Raw genomic sequence first — 16909 nt, 5'->3', positions numbered from 1 at the left:
TATCTGTGATTGACAGATCACACCTGTTTCAATGACCTGTCAGTAAGAGACGGGAGGCCTGGAATAGGGGGAGCAGCCATTATTGTCCTTCCACTGAACTGTAACTTATTAGCATACAATTTACGCTATGAATATTTATAAAACAGCAGAAAAGATCTCTACAAGAAAGGTAAGGATTGAATCAGCATTAAAGCACCTTTACGTACATGCCATTAGTTTGATATATAAAATCCTGTAAGTAGGATGAACCCTCCTAAGCCGTCTATCTGGGCATGCAGGTCATAGGAAGCTGAATGTAATGATACCTCAATGATATCAGCAGAAATGTTCTCCAGTTTCTGTATGATGTAACACTTTTGGCGGAGGTGCGCTGTCAGAAGGATTTTCATCCCTTGTAAAATACCACTCTAAGAATTTAGAAACAATGGATTGATTGGGATTGGTTAGCATGAGCTGACTAGCTGGACCCGGGCAAACATCGGCACGACACTGCGGGCATCATGGACGGTTACTCTCACAGTTTGAGACGTATGCGTTTTTCCTTAGCTGCATATATGTTCCTGTATATTCATAGTTTTTCCATTTCCTAGATGACTTTGCAGCCATGAGTGAAGAACGCTCAGATATTCTTAATGGATGTGGCACAGTTAACAATAGGACGCGGAATGAAGCGGCCCTGCTTGCATTAATGGAAAAGACTGGATACAATATGGTACAAGAGAATGGCCAGCGCAAGTTTGGTGGTCCTCCTCCAGGTATAAGTGCTGACCGTCCCCTAAATCTACACCTGTACATAGTTCACCTGACAGAGAGATCCCCCCCTAAACATTTTATCTTCTTAGCATACTCTGTGGATATGTCATAGATGTGTAAAAAGCAAGTAACCCTTAATAAAAATACTGGGCAAAAACATAGAGAAATTAGAATCGTTTGCAGAATTACAAGTTGAGATTTCATTTGTCTTTTAGGTTGGGAAGGTTCTCCTCCTCCTCGGGGCTGTGAAGTGTTTGTTGGGAAAATTCCCCGTGACCTGTATGAAGACGAACTCGTCCCAGTATTTCAAAGAGCTGGAAAAATCTACGAATTTAGGCTAATGATGGAATTTAGTGGCGCGAATCGAGGTTATGCTTTCGTTATGTATACAAACAAAGATGAAGCCTCGATCGCTATTCAAATGCTGAATAATTATGAGATCCGTCCCGGCAAATTCATCGGAGTCTGTGTTAGTTTAGACAACTGCCGACTGTTTATCGGCGCCATTCCAAAGGAAAAGAGGAAGGAGGAAATATTGGAAGAAATGAGCAAAGTTACCGAAGGCGTAGTGGATGTCATCGTGTACCCAAGCGCCACTGACAAAGCTAAGAACCGAGGCTTTGCCTTTGTAGAATTTGAATCTCACAAAGCGGCTGCCATGGCCAGAAGGAAGCTGTTGCCAGGTGATTACCTTCTTCCCTGACTCCTATCCGATATGTGGTGTGTCCGCAAAATATGCTGGGCTGCATTAGTTACGGCACGTCTGATAACTGAAAATTAAAATTGTGGTTTTCCTTGACCTCTCTGGTTTCATGGCAAGTACAAGTGAAGCCTATAAAAAAACATGGCAGATTCATCAAGGCTTTTTATGTCAGAAAAGTTGCATAAAAGCTTTGAAAAGTCGCATCGTTTTTGCACAACAGGGAGCTAAGTAAAAGTGTTGTGACTTTTGGCGTTTTCAACCCAGTTTGAATCAGCTATGCTAAGATTGGTGGATCTGGAGAGGGGGCGCGATGGGGATGTGGCCACAAACTTCCCTCAAATACATCAAATATGCTAATGTTTAGTATGCCAGAAATGGTGAGGTGCCCTCTACTCAGAAGACGTGCCGAATTCATGAAGTGGAGTGCGCCTCCTAATGAGTTCGCTGCCTTCTACTCCAGCAGATCATGTGCAGCGTGCGCCCTACGCCAGTCTTGCTGCCTTCTACTCCAGCAGATGGTGTGCAGCGTGCGCCCTACGCCAGTCTTGCTGGTTCAGCTCCAGCAGATCGTGTGCAACGTGCGCCCTACGCCAGTCTTGCTGGTTCAGCTACAGCAGATCGTGTGCAACGTGCGCCCTACGCCAGTCTTGCTGGTTCAGCTACAGCAGATCGTGTGCAGCGTGCGCCCTACGCCAGTCTTGCTGGTTCAGCTCCAGCAGATCTTGTGTAGCGTGCGCCCTACGCCAGTCTTGCTGATTCAGCTCCAGCAGATCGTGTGCAGCGTGCGCCCTACGCCAGTCTTGCTGATTCAGCTCCAGCAGATCGTGTGCAGCGTGCGCCCTACGCCAGTCTTGCTGATTCAGCTCCAGCAGATCGTGTGCAGCGTGCGCCCTACGCCAGTCTTGCTGATTCAGCTCCAGCAGATCGTGTGCAGCGTGCGCCCTACGCCAGTCTTGCTGGTTCAGCTCCAGCAGATCGTGTGCAGCGTGCGCCCTACGTCAGTCTTGCTGGTTCAGCTCCAGCAGATCTTGTGTAGCGTGCGCCCTACGCCAGTCTTGCTGATTCAGCTCCAGCAGATCGTGTGCAGCGTGCGCCCGACGCCAGTCTTACTGGTTCAGCTCCACGGTCTTGGTCTATACTTGTTGTGAAGCTTCATGCGGTTTTTGATGGCATGTTCTTGGTAAGACAGTAGTTACCATGACTCGGCTGCATCATTTGTAGGACAGAAGTTTATGATGTGGATATTTCCTTCTAAGAGAGAATCTATCAGCAGGTTTTCTTGCATTGAAGAGATTGACCATGTTCTTTTGTTAGTGCAACTTTCCTCACAAAGTGATGAGCACTTCTGTCCATGCAATGGCTGCTGGTGGAGGAGCGTGTGATGAGACAGATCCATCAGCTCCTTCCAGCTGTAAAATACATCATGTGGGAAAGCTGTTTGTCTATTGGAGGATGGTGATGGACAGGACGGGTCACACGCTCCGTCACCAGCAGCCATTGTATGGGCAGAAGTGCTGGTCAGTGTGTGAGGAAAGCTGCAGAACATTCCAGGAGTGGGTCACTTACTGGGCTTCTTGCTATAGTATTGCTAAAACAATGTTTTCTCTCCTGCACCTCTGCTAGTTCTTTCCATAATGATCTCATGCAATGTAGTCATTCATATTCATGAGCTTTGGCTTGGCTATCCCTGCCGCCGCCATCTATCAGCAAGTTTCTGCCTGTGATCAGTATAGGGAGCATGATGTTAACTAGTGCTGCAATCGGGTTTAGAAGGTCATTATTGAGAGGACTAGCAGAAAAGAGATATTATCAACTACAATATGTTACTGTTAGAACCCTCCTGTTAGTTTTTGCTATCTTGTGTTTTGCGGTCACGTGACCATCTGCCTTTATATTCCAGCTCCGCCCTTTTAGCTGTGCTGGACTTCAGTGTTTGACTGTTTCTCTAGCCTGGTGCTTCGGTGCCTTTCTCTGTCCAGTTCGCTTGGTCCTCTGGGACCTTTAGTACTTTTTGTCAGTTTGTCTTTTTGCTCTGCAACAACTTCTCTGTTTAGGAGATGTCCCATTTTTGTCCCAGTCTTTAGTTCTTTTAGGGACCCCTCCCTTTATTCTATAGGTCTCCGTTCAGACTAGCCGAGGACGAAGGCGGGTCTGTTCACTAGGATCAGGCAGCCCGCTACATCGTAGGGATTCAGCTTAGTCTTACTGCAGGGACAGCTTTCCCCTATCTTTCCTTAGTTTATGTTGCAGATCATAACAGTTACGTGGTGCTGAAATCCAGGTCCCTTGCCTATTTTATGTTGTCCTCAGATTGAGAAGTCTACTGCTGGTTACATATTCCCTATAATAGAATTAGCAAAGTAGCCTTCCAAAAGGAAGAACTCTCTAGTGACACCTTTTGTAGGTGGCTACCTTATCAGCCAATGTTAGCCTTATGAGGAACCTTGAAAAATGTGAAAATTTAGCCAAACCAGAGTTTTCACAAGCAGGAAAAGACCTTCATCTTGTAATGAAGCTCTGTCAATGGTCGCCTGGCAGTAAGCCATTCCGCTTTTCAGATCCCAGGGGTTCACCCTTTAACCCCTATACATGGATCTGGACTTAAACAGGGGCCTCTGCATTGGGTCAGAACCAAGAGGGCAGGAAAAGTACAAAAGCAGAAGACACAAGAATAGTCAGTAAAATAAGCCAAGGTCAAACCAGGAAACAAATACACTATACAGAAGCTGAAGAGACAGAACTAAACCAAAGGAACAAGGCTATAGCTGGCAACTTCCAGAAATAAGCTGGATGCTTAAGTAGGGTGTGGTGCTGTGCAGTTGGCTGGAGCAGGGAGCTGATAACTCCAGATGGACGATACACACCCGTACTGTCAGATTGGACGGCATTGCAGGTCCCAGCCACCCTAATCTTAGTGGCTGGACCGAGCCTGCGCCGACCAGAGATGCTGCTTCCGACATCTCTTCTATCAGCAGCGTCTGGCGACAGGAGCAGACGGAGAATGTGTTGGTGGAGATGTGACACATCGACAGAAGCAGACGGAGCATGTGTTGGTGGAGATGTGACACATCGACAGAAGCAGACGGAGCATGTGTTGGCGGAGATGTAACACATCGACAGAAGCAGACGGAGCATGTGTTGGTGGAGATGTGACACATTGACAGAAGCAGATGGAGCATGTGTTGGCGGAGATGTGACACACTGACAGAAGCAGATGGAGCATGTGTTGGTGGAGATGTGACACATCGACAGAAGCAGACGGAGCATGTGTTGGTGGAGATGTGACACATTGACAGAAGCAGACAGAGCATGTGTTGGCGGAGATGTGACACAATGACAGAAGCAGACGGAGCATGTGTTGGTGGTGATGTGACACATTGACAGAAGCAGACGGAGCATGTGTTGGCGGAGATGTGACACACTGACAGAAGCAGATGGAGCATGTGTTGGTGGAGATGTGACACATTGACAGGAGCAGACGGAGCATGTGTTGGTGGAGATGTGACACATCGACAGGAGCAGATGGAGCATGTGTTGGTGGAGATGTGACACATCGACAGAAGCAGACGCAGCATGTGTTGGTGGAGATGTGACACATTGACAGGAGCAGATGGAGCATGTGTTGGTGGAGATGTGACACATCGACAGAAGCAGATGGAGCATGTGTTGGTGGAGATGTGACACATTGACAGAAGCAGACGGAGCATGTGTTGGTGGAGATGTGACACATCGACAGAAGCAGACGGAGCGTGTGTTGGAGATGTGACACATCGACAGAAGCAGACGGAGCGTGTGTTGGTGGAGATGTGACACATCGACAGAAGCAGACGGAGCGTGTGTTGGCGGAGATGGGACACATCGACAGAAGCAGACGGAGCATGTGTTGGTGGAGATGTGACACATCGACAGGAGCAGACGGAGCATGTGTTGGTGGAGATGTGACACATCGACAGGAGCAGACGGAGCATGTGTTGGCGGAGATGTGACACATCGACAGGGGCAGACGGAGCATGTGTTGGTGGAGATGTGACACATCGACAGGAGCAGATGGAGCACGTGTTGGTGGAGATGTGACACATCAACAGAAGCAGACGGAGCATGTGTTGGCGGAGATGTGACACATTGACAGAAGCAGACGGAGCATGTGTTGGTGGAGATGTGACACATTGACAGAAGCAGACGGAGCATGTGTTGGCGGAGATGTGACACATCGACAGGAGCAGACGGAGCATGTGTTGGTGGAGATGTGACACATCGACAGGAGCAGACGGAGCATGTGTTGGTGGAGATGTGACACATCGACAGGAGCAGATAGTAACATATAGTAACATAGTTTGTAAAGCCGAATAAAGACTTGCGTCCATCAAGTTCGACCTGTTAGTTCTGTAATTGCTAAAGTTGATCCAGAGGAGGGCAAAAACCCCAAATGATTTAGCCAATCTTCACCTGAGGAAAAATTCCCTCCCGACTCTGAAACCAGCAGTCAGAATAAATCCCTGCATCAACCTACTATTTTATTTTATTTTTAAGTATATGCTGAAATCTGCCTGGTATCTAGAAATGCATCCAGTCCCCGCTTGAACTGGTGTAGTGAATCCGACATTACCGTCTCCTCACTCAGTGAATTCCATATTCTCACTGCTCTTACCGTAAAGAACCCCTTCCTATGCTGGTGCTGAAACCTTTTCTCTTCCTGTCTTAGTGAATGCCCTCTTGTTACCGTAATATCCCTCCTTTTGAACAAATCCCGGGCAAGATCTCTATACTGTCCCCTATCATATTTGTACACATTTATTATGTCCCCCCTCAACCTTCTCTTTTCCAGGCTGAATAGTCCTAGTTTTGCCAACCTCTCTGGGTATTGCAGTCCCTCCATTCCCTTTATTAATTTTGTTGCCCTCCTTTGTACCTTTTCCAGCTCATTTATATCCTTTCTATATATTGGGGCCCATAACTGAGCACAGTATTCCAAGTGTGGTCTGACCAGTGCTTTGTACAGTGGAAGAACAATGTTCTCATCCTTTGCAGCTATACCTCTTCTGATACATCCCATTACCCTGTTTGCCCTTACAGCAGCGGCCTGACTTTGGGCACTCCAATTTAGTTTGCTATCAATCAAGATGCCCAAGTCCTTCTCCATCTCTGAATTCCCCAATGATTTCCCATTCAGTGAGTACTGGTGACTTCCATTTTTCCTTCCCATATGTATGACCTTACATTTCTCCTCGTTAAACCTCATTTGCCATTTAATGCTCCACCTACCCAGCTTATCCAAGTCCCTCTTTAGGTCTGCACTGTCCTCTTTTGTATTAATTGTTTTACATAACTTTGTGTCATCTGCAAATATTGATATTTTACTATTTATCCCGTTGACTATGTCGTTAATAAAGATATTAAATAACATTGGGCCTAGTACAGACCCCTGTGGTACCCCACTAGTGACGCTTACCCAATCTGAGTATATTCCATTTATAACCACCCTCTGCCTTCTATCCTTTAGCCAGTTAGCTACCCACTTGCAGACATTTTCCCCCAGCCCCATCATTCTCATTTTGTATACCAACCTATTATGTGGCACGCTATCGAACGCTTTTGAGAAGTCGAGATACACGACATCCACTGGTTCCCCCTGATCTACTCGAGAGCTAACCTCCTCGTAGAAGTCAATCAGGTTTGTTTGGCAGGAGCGATTCCTCATGAATCCATGTTGGTTCGGGGTTAATAGATTATTAGCATCAAGATGCTCCGTAATTGCCTCTTTAATGAAGCTTTCAAAAATTTTGCCCACAACGGACGTCAGACTCACCGGCCGATAGTTTCCGGCGTCACTTTTCGCTCCCTTTTTGAATATTGGCACTACATTCGCCTGTCGCCAATCAAGTGGCACAGACCCAGTCTCAACAGAGTCCTTAAATATAAGATATAACGGTCTGTCTATCACATTACTTAGTTCCCTTAGTACCCGTGGGTGTATGCCATCAGGTCCTGGTGATTTGTTTATTTTAATGTTACTGAGGCGTTTCTGTACCCCAGCTTGGGTTAGATTTGTCATACTTAGTGGAGGATTAAGTTTGTCACTTCTCATTTCTCCTGTTAGTTCTATTTCCTTTGTGAAAGTTGTCGAAAAAAATTGATTTAATAGATTAGCTTTATCCTCATCTTTCTCTATGATTTTGCCTTCCTCACTTTTTATCGGTCCAATATTATCCGGTTTAATCCTTTTACTATTTATATACGTAAAGAACACTTTGGGATTTGATCTGCTTTCCCTAGCAATACGTCTCTCTGTTTCCTCCTTCGCTATTTTTATTTGTTTTTTGCAGGTTCTCGTTTTTTCCTTGTAACACATTAGTGCCTCCTTACTGTTTTCCTGTTTTAATCTCTTGAATGCCTCTTTTTTGCTATTTAACGCCCCTTTTACGTTCTTGTTCAACCATATTGGTTTCCTCTTATTTCGGGCCCTTTTATTCCCATACGGTATATACCTCTCGCACTGAGTATTCAGAATTCTTTTGAAGGTTTCCCATTTACTATTCGTATTCCTTTGATTAAGAACTTTGTCCCAGTCAATAAGTTGAAGGTTTTCTATCAGCTGATCAAACTTCGCCCTCCTAAAGTTTAATGTTTTAGTTGTTCCCTTATTGATAACCCTACTGAAGGGCATTTTGAAATCGATAATATTATGGTCGCTATTACCTAGATGCCCCCCTATCTGTACCTCAGTTATTCTATCAGGCCTATTAGTCAATATTAAGTCCAACACGGCCTTCCCTCTCGTTGGTTCCTGCACTAGTTGGGAGAGATAATTATCCTTAATATTTGTCAAGAACCTTTTTCCTTTCTGAGATCTACAGGTTTCTGTTTCCCAGTCAATATCCGGGTAGTTGAAATCCCCCATTACAATCACTTCATTATGTTTTGCTACTTTGTCTATTTGTCCTAATAGCAGATTCTCATTCTCCTCTGTTATATTTGGTGGCTTATAGCAGACCCCCAGTAATATTTTATTATTATTTTTTGCCCCCTCTATCTCTACCCACATGGACTCGACCCCCTCTTCTTCCTCTCCTATATCTTCCCTTAGTCTGGGTTTTAGACATGACTTTACATATAAGCAGACTCCTCCACCTTTCCCCTGTTTCCGGTCCCTTCTAAATAAACTATAATCTAATAAATTTACCGCCCAGTCGTAGCTATCGTCTAGCCAAGTCTCTGTTATACCTACGATGTCATACCTCTCCTCCGATATAAGCGCCCGTAGCTCATCTGCCTTATTGGTCAGGCTTCTTGCGTTGGTCAGCATGCAAGATAAAACTTTGGGGTTATTTAGCATCCTATTCTTCTCTAACAATCTAACTGTACTATCCCCACCCCCCTCTCCACCCTCATTATATTCACTTCTCCCCTTCCCCCTTGCTTGCCTCACATCCCACCTACAGTGCCTACAAGTAGTATTCAACCCCCTGCAGATTTAGCTGGTTTGATAAGATGCAAATAAGTTAGAGCCTTCAAACTGCAAACGAGAGTAGGTTTTATGAACAGAAGCATAAATCTTACAAACCAAAAAGTTTTGTTGCTCAGTTGAATTTTATTAAATTTTAAACATAAAAGTGTGGGTCAATTATTATTCAACCCCTATGTTTAATATTTTGTGGAATAACCCTTGTTTGCAATTACAGCTAATAATCGTCTTTTATAAGACCTGATCAGGCCGGCACAGGTCTGTGGAGTTATCTTGGCCCACTCCTCCATGCAGATCTTCTCCAAGTTATCTAGGTTCTTTGGGTGTCTCATGTGGACTTTATTCTTGAGCTCCTTCCACAAGTTTTCAATTGGGTTAAGGTCAGGAGACTGACTAGGCCACTCCAACACCTTGACTTTTTCCCTCTTGAACCAGGCCTTGGTTTTCTTGGCTGTGTGCTTTGGGTCGTTGTCTTGTTGGAAGATGAAATTACGACCCATCTTAAGATCCTTGATGGAGGAGCGGAGGTTCTTGGCCAAAATCTCCAGGTAGGCCGTGCTATCCATCTTCCCATGGATGCGGACCAGATGGCCAGGCCCCTTGGCTGAGAAACAGCCCCACAGCATGATGCTGCCACCACCATGCTTGACTGTAGGGATGGTATTCTTGGGGTCGTATGCAGTGCCATCCAGTCTCCAAACGTCACGTGTGTGGTTGGCACCAAAGATCTCGATCTTGGTCTCATCAGACCATAGAAACTTGAACCAGTCTGTCTGAGTCCTCCAAGTGATCATGAGCAAACTGTAGACGAGCCTTGACATGACGCTTTGAAAGTAAAGGTACCATACAGGCTCGTCTGGAACGGAGACCATTGCGGTGGAGTATGTTACTTATGGTATTGACTGAAACCAATGTCCCCACTGCCATGAGATCTTCCCGGAGCTCCTTCCTTGTTGTCCTTGGGTTAGCCTTGACTCTTCGGACAAGCCTGGCCTCGGCACGGGAGGACACTTTCAAAGGCTGTCCAGGCCGTGGAAGGCTAACAGTAGTTCCATAAGCCTTCCACTTACGGATGATGCTCCCAACAGTGGAGACAGGTAGGCCCAACTCCTTGGAAAGGGTTTTGTACCCCTTGCCAGCCTTGTGACCCTCCACGATCTTGTCTCTGATGGCCTTGGAATGCTCCTTTGTCTTTCCCATGTTGACCATGTCTGAGTGCTGTTCACAAGTTTGGGGAGGGTCTTAAATAGTCAGAAAAGGCTGGCAAAAGAGATCTTTAATCCACACATGTGAAGCTCATTATTCTTGGTGCCTGAACTACTTCTTAATACTTTAGGGGGACCAAACAGAATTCTTGTGGTTTGAGGGGTTGAATAATAAATGACACTCTGAATTAACTTTTAACGTTTTTAAAAAAAAAAAAAAAAAAAAAAAATTTGCTGCAGTGCATTTCCCACTTCCAGGCTGATCTACAGTACAAATGTCACAATGCCAAGTTAATTCCGCATGTGTCAACCAGCTAAATCTGCAGGGGGTTGAATACTACTTGTAGGCACTGTATTTCCTTGGTTTCCCCCCCCCCGTCTCTAGTTTAAAAACTCCTCCAACCTATTAGCCATCTTCTTCCCCAGCACCGCTGCACCCTCCCCATTGATGTGCAGCCCGTCCCTACGGTAGAGCCTGTAGCCGACCGCGAAGTCGGCCCAGTTCTCTATGAACCCAAACCCTTCTGCCTTGCACCAACTCTTTAGCCACTTATTCACCTCCCTAACTTCCCGTTGGCGCTCCTGTGTGGCTCGCGGGATTGGTAGTATTTCTGAGAAAACTACCTTGGAGGTCCTTGCCCTAAGCTTCCTACCTAGGTCCCTGAAATCATTTTTAAGGACCCTCCATCTACCACTCACTTTGTCATTGGTGCCGATGTGGACCATGACCGCTGGGTCTTCGCCAGCCCCACCCAGTAACCTGTCAACCCGATCCGCGATGTGCCGGACTCGAGCGCCAGGGAGGCAGCACACCGTTCGGCGATCCCGGTCTTTGTGACAGGTTGCCCTGTCTGTCCCCCTAATAATAGAGTCACCCACTACCAGAACCTGTCTTGCCTGCCCTACACTTCCCCCCCCTCCCCCTCATTACTGGAGCATACACTCCCCGGCGGTCAGAGGATCTGTCGTGCTCCAATAATGCCGGTTCTGAACCAGCCTTCCTATACTTCTTCCCTCTATCCCTCCTAACTGTTATCCAGCTCCCTGCCTTTTCAGCCTGCACTTCCCCTCTATGCTCCACCCCCAGTATTGACCCATTGAGTGTCTGCTCGGTGAGCAGCAAACTCCGTTCCATGTTGTCGCTCCTCAGTATCGCTATCTGAGCACTTAGATCCAGAATTTGGGCTTCCAAGTGCACGATATGCTCACATCTCTCGCAGCAGTATGGATCCTCGAGCGGTTGCTCACGGAATGCATACATTGCGCAAGATGTACACTGCACGGCTCCGGCCAACATGGACGTCATTCTAAATATGGGGATACAGTCAGTATATATATACAAGTACAAAACACAATTATTTATATATAGGTGTATGGACGGGGATCAATTAGGGATGTGCAAGTGTATCAATTAGATATCGGCGGGGGATCAGTTAAGTATCAAGTATGGACGGGGGAATCAGATAAGTAGGTCAGGTGGATTAATTAAGCAAAAAGTAAAGTAAAGAAAGAATGAAATACAGTCAGCAATTCAGTCCTAAGTCCTCCCTTCCAAACTCCCTGAATCCAAAGTCACTGAAAAACAAGTCACACACTTACTTTCGTTCGCACTTACGCTCCGGACACACGCAGCTCGTTCACACTCGCAAACTAAGAGATTTAAAGTTTTTTTTTTTTCTTCCTTTTCCAGCAATGTACCCTTCACCTCAATGCACTTCCAAAGGGGTGGAGCACGTGTTGGTGGAGATGTGACACATCGACAGGAGCAGACGGAGCATGTGTTGGTGGAGATGTGACACATCGACAGAAGCAGACGGAGCATGTGTTGGTGGAGATGTGACACATCGACAGGAGCAGACGGAGCATGTGTTGGTGGAGATGTGACACATCGACAGGAGCAGATGGAGCACGTGTTGGTGGAGTTGTGACACATCGACAGGAGCAGACGGAGCATGTGTTGGTGGAGATGTGACACATCGACAGAAGCAGACGGAGCATGTGTTGGTGGAGATGTGACACATTGACAGGAGCAGACGGAGCATGTGTTGGTGGAGATGTGACACATCGACAGGAGCAGATGGAGCACGTGTTGGTGGAGATGTGACACATCGACAGGAGCAGATGGAGCACGTGTTGGTGGAGTTGTGACACATCGACAGGAGCAGACGGAGCATGTGTTGGTGGAGATGTGACACATCGACAGAAGCAGACGGAGCATGTGTTGGTGGAGATGTGACACATTGACAGGAGCAGACGGAGCATGTGTTGGCGGAGATGTGACACATCGACAGGAGCAGACGGAGCATGTGTTGGTGGAGATGTGACACATCGACAGGAGCAGACGGAGCATGTGTTGGTGGAGATGTGACACATCGACAGAAGCAGACGGAGCATGTGTTGGTGGAGATGTGACACATTGACAGGAGCAGACGGAGCATGTGTTGGCGGAGATGTGACACATCGACAGGAGCAGACGGAGCATGTGTTGGTGGAGATGTGACACATTGACAGAAGCAGACGGAGCATGTGTTGGTGGAGATGTGACGGATCACGGTCGCAGTACAGTTTGTGCCGAGTGTCATTAGCTTATCGCTTGGGATGCTCTACGCTAATGTGACCGCGGCCTAATAATGAGAGGAGGAGCAGCCGGGGGATTGGGGGGATATATCTGATACCTGGAGATGTACCTCACAATATCAGGGTCCAGGTGCCACATGAAGTCACCGTTCTGGAGCATCTCTTCATAAGACAACGTTCTGCTGTTCCTCTGTTCCTCCTAGAAATGTATAAAAATATATATTGATGTTGGGAGTGCCAGGCTGTGCAGAGAGACCCCCCTTAGATAAAGGGAAAGTATTATATAAACCTACAACAATAGCTAACCAGCCAAAGTAAATATAACCAAAAAGAAAAGAACCAAGGATGGAGGAGTGAAACCAATATCCACAAAAATATTGTGAAGGGCACTACTCACAATCGTAAGAAAAACAAAGGAATACTATTAAAAGTGAAGCAAATAATAATATTTTATTAAATAACAAACAATATTCCAGAATAGATAAACATAGAAAATATATGTAATTATAAATGGCTAAAAAGGTACGATCAGGGGTGAGCACAAGCAAACACCAACAGAAAGAAGAGAAAACTCATACCCAACTGCAGACAAATATCCGTCTTGTGTACTTAAGTGTAAGTCCTGGGGCTCATGCCCAAGTCTCAGACTACACAAGGACATAGAGAAGTAAAAATGGCTAAGTTAGAACAGATAGGTGACCAATCTGGAAAGGGAAAGGGAAAGTATTAGCAGGTTGTAAATAAATGTCAACTAGGAGAAACAGAAAACAAGCACCGCTCACAGTAAGGCCGTGTGCCCACCATGCAGAAATGCTGCGGATTGTACGTGCGGATTGTACATGCGTTTTTCCTGCCAGGGACATGCGGATGTGACGTGTTCTTCACTTGCATTTCCACATGCGGGTTATCAAGCGATTTTAGCATCACCTGGAAAGTTCTTGACAACTTGGTCACACTATATAAATCCAAGCAACCGGCAACCGGCATATATAGAGTGACCGAGAGAATGGTAAAAAATAAACCTATACTTACCCTCCGATGGCCCCCGGAGTCTTGCTTCACTCCATCCTGGCTGCCGGCAGATCGTGGTACACTGAAGGACCTGCCGTCACATGACTATGATGGCAGCGCAGGTCCTCCAGTCCACTGCGATCTGCCGGCATGGGAGGACAAGCGCAGCAGGGACCGCCAGAAGGTAAGTATAATATTTATTTTTTATTCTTTTTTCACAGGTTCTATGGTACCCGGGTCCGGAGGAGAGTCTCCTGTCCTCCACACCCGGGTACTATCCGCACATTGAATGCTTGGATTCCGCATGTACAGATGCAGTGATGCGGATTCCATGTGATCCAATGCAAGTCAATGGCGGCGAAAACTCCGCGCTTCCGCAAAATAATTGGTAGTGCTGTGGATTTTTCCGCAATGATAATCCGCAGTGGAAATTTCCACAGCATGTGCACAGCACAGCGGATTATCATTGGGGAACATGGCAGACCTTCTACCAAGCGTTTCTGCAGCGGAATTGCCTCTGTGGAAACGTTTAAGAAATGCATCGCAGGCACACAGCCTAATAGGGGGGCACACAGCCTAATAGGGGGGCTCACAGCCTAATAGGGGGGAGCACAGCCTAATAGGGGGGCGCACAGCCTAATAGGGGGAGCACATAGCCTTATAGGGGGGCACACAGCCTTAGGAATAAATGCTTGTTACTTCGTGGTCATTTTAGTAAAGCAGACATTTGCCAGCAGCTTCTCTTGTATCTAGTACAGTGAGTGTTTCTCTATGAAGCTGATTCGCATGCATATATGTAGTGTCAGTAACATGCATTGCCCTTTTGGTTGCAGGCACGTTCCAGTTCTGGGGCCGGACGCTCCAGGTGGATTGGGCCGATCCAGAGAAAGCAGTTGATGAAGAAGCGATGCAGAGAGTGAAAGCCTTGTATGTTAGGAACTTGATGATCTCCACAACTGAGGAAACTATTAAAGCCGAGTTCAACCAATTCAAGGCCGGAGCCGTCGACCGTGTAAAGAAATTGAGGGATTATGCGTTTGTTCATTTTTTTCAAAGAGAGGACGCAGTCACAGCGATGTCTGTGATGAACGGCAGATGCATTGACGGAGCCCACATTGAAGTCACCTTGGCTAAACCTGTGAATAAAGACGCTAACTCTCCATCTTTGATTGGCCAAATAAATTGCAATGCTGAAAGCTTGCTCACGTATATAAATGATGAGGAAGGATGTCGGAAATCCATAGGAAGATATTCACGTTCTCCTGCCGTGCTTGCTGGTCCGTACGGTCCCAACACTTCAGATCCAGAAAGACGCACGTACCCTTACCACTCTGGAACCAAGCTGACGCCAACAAACATGCTGTCCTTAAGGCCAAACCAGCTCCACTCCGCCGTCATGCATTTAGAGTATTGCTGTCACAAATATAATCTACAGCTCCCCGAATACTATTTATATTCAGCTACCAGCCAGGACGGACAAGTGCTTCTTATATATAAGGTTGTTCTTCCGTCATTTGGGAATGTCTTCTACAGTCACGTCATGCCTGACAGGTTGTGCACCTCTCTGGAGGATGCCAGGGAATTGGCAGCACAATTTGCACTGATACATTTAGGTGAGTGGAAAATAAGATTACTTCTATTATATGTTACAGCATTGTTACGGTATACTTCATCAGGTGGTATCCGATAGAAATTACTGGAGCACGGACATCCTGCTTTGTGACTTGACTTTCATAGTGACAGCTGTCTTTTTGGTAATAATGCATCCATTATTATTTATATAGTAAAACTAACATCCAGAGCATTGTAACACTTCCTTAGGCTCTGCTCCCACAATATTCAAGCTTTTCATCACGACTGTCAGGAACATTAATATCAGGAAAATGTTCGTCCGTATCTGCCTGACACAGATTAACAGAATATTAGCCCTTCTCCCATTCCCTCTCCTGTAGTGTTTGTCCAGAGATGACAATTATACTGTGTCTTCCTGCAAATTATCCCCCACAGCCAAAAGGCTTTACACATGAAGTGTCACAAGCTAAAATGAAAATGTATTTCCTCTTAACACGGACCTAAGAGAGTGACACCTTCTCCCAAGCAAGGAGTTTGGAGGAAAGAGGAAATGGTTCGTTAAGTTCAAAGACACTCATAAACAATTCCTGGCCACCAGCCATAGCCAGATCGGCTCCGATATTAGATATGAGATATTATGAGTTCCATAGGTCCGACAGTAACGGGACCCATATGTGTAGTGACCAAATCAGCCCAGGAATGTGTAGGTAATTTTCCAGGGCTGTAACCAAAATCAGGGAGCTGCAGCGCAAAAACACCAGAATGGCAGACTGCAGCTATGCGAAGTGTGATATCAAAATAAAGATAAAATCATAAGGGAAAAAATGGCGTAGTTTGCACGCTTCTGCGATCAACGGGCGATGAGTTATCGCAGAAGTTAGCGTTTCTAATAAAAATGTACAGGCTGGAGACCGGCCCACATGATGTCACCACAAGGGGCGTGTGGCCAGATCTCCCTTAGGTATAAAGGAATCTATGGAGAAGACAGGAGCCCTCATTGCCAGGGGGCAATAAGAATTATAAGCAACGGGTCCTGTTCAATAACAGCATATTCCAACCGGGGAGCCCCTCCCCCACCTATATTGAGTCGTTGCAGCGAACTTTATAGTGTAAGTTTCACTTTTTTACCCTGTTTATTTTATGTAACTGCCTATGTATGTTAATGTCCCCTTTGTAACATCCTTGTATATATTTTTCCTAAACACTGCCTCCCTTTTGGATTAAATATAAAATTTAATAGTTCTGTTTCTTTTGTTCTGTAATCGTTCCCTCCCCTGAAGCCATATACGCTACCAGAACGCAGGCGTCCGGCCAGGCCTGTATTATATTTCAAACTCGGCCGGTGGTGGCAGAGAATATTTATAATTGGGCTATCGCAGAGCTGACAGTGACCGTACGGAAGGCGTTAAACACGGATTCCAGGCTGTGGAACCCAGGGTGTTGTGCCATACGCTCACTGGTCCCTTACCGATACCTACGTAGAGAGTAGTCTGGATCGCGTGCTCGCGACTCCGGACGAAATACGGACAACGTGACGGCACGGTGAGATATTGTGTGATCTCCCCGGTGTCTTCCTGACTGTGTGTGTTGGGGATTCCCTGACAAATTGGTGGCAGCGGTGGGATT

General features: G+C 46.2%; 1 protein-coding gene across 1 annotated transcript in view; it reads left to right on the top strand.

Annotated features, from left to right (window-relative positions):
* LOC141243678 (probable RNA-binding protein 46) overlaps nucleotides 1-15401 on the top strand; it is a 32545-nt gene extending 17144 nt beyond the window's left edge. Inside the window, exons 2-4 of the mRNA XM_073668944.1 lie at nucleotides 591-755; nucleotides 969-1436; nucleotides 14545-15401. Coding sequence (XP_073525045.1) covers nucleotides 605-755; nucleotides 969-1436; nucleotides 14545-15401 — 1476 coding nt within the window. The 5' untranslated portion in view covers nucleotides 591-604. The remainder of the gene's footprint in view (nucleotides 1-590; nucleotides 756-968; nucleotides 1437-14544) is intronic.
* The last annotated feature ends 1508 nt before the right edge of the window (nucleotides 15402-16909 follow it).

The sequence above is a fragment of the Phyllobates terribilis genome, unplaced genomic scaffold (assembly GCF_046119375.1).
Source record: "Phyllobates terribilis strain yellow unplaced genomic scaffold, ASM4611937v1 Scaffold_2__4_contigs__length_985480577, whole genome shotgun sequence".
NCBI lineage: Eukaryota > Metazoa > Chordata > Amphibia > Anura > Dendrobatidae > Phyllobates > Phyllobates terribilis.
The sequence above is the reverse complement of the archived record's forward strand: the minus strand, read 5'-3'. Positions and strand labels throughout refer to the sequence as shown.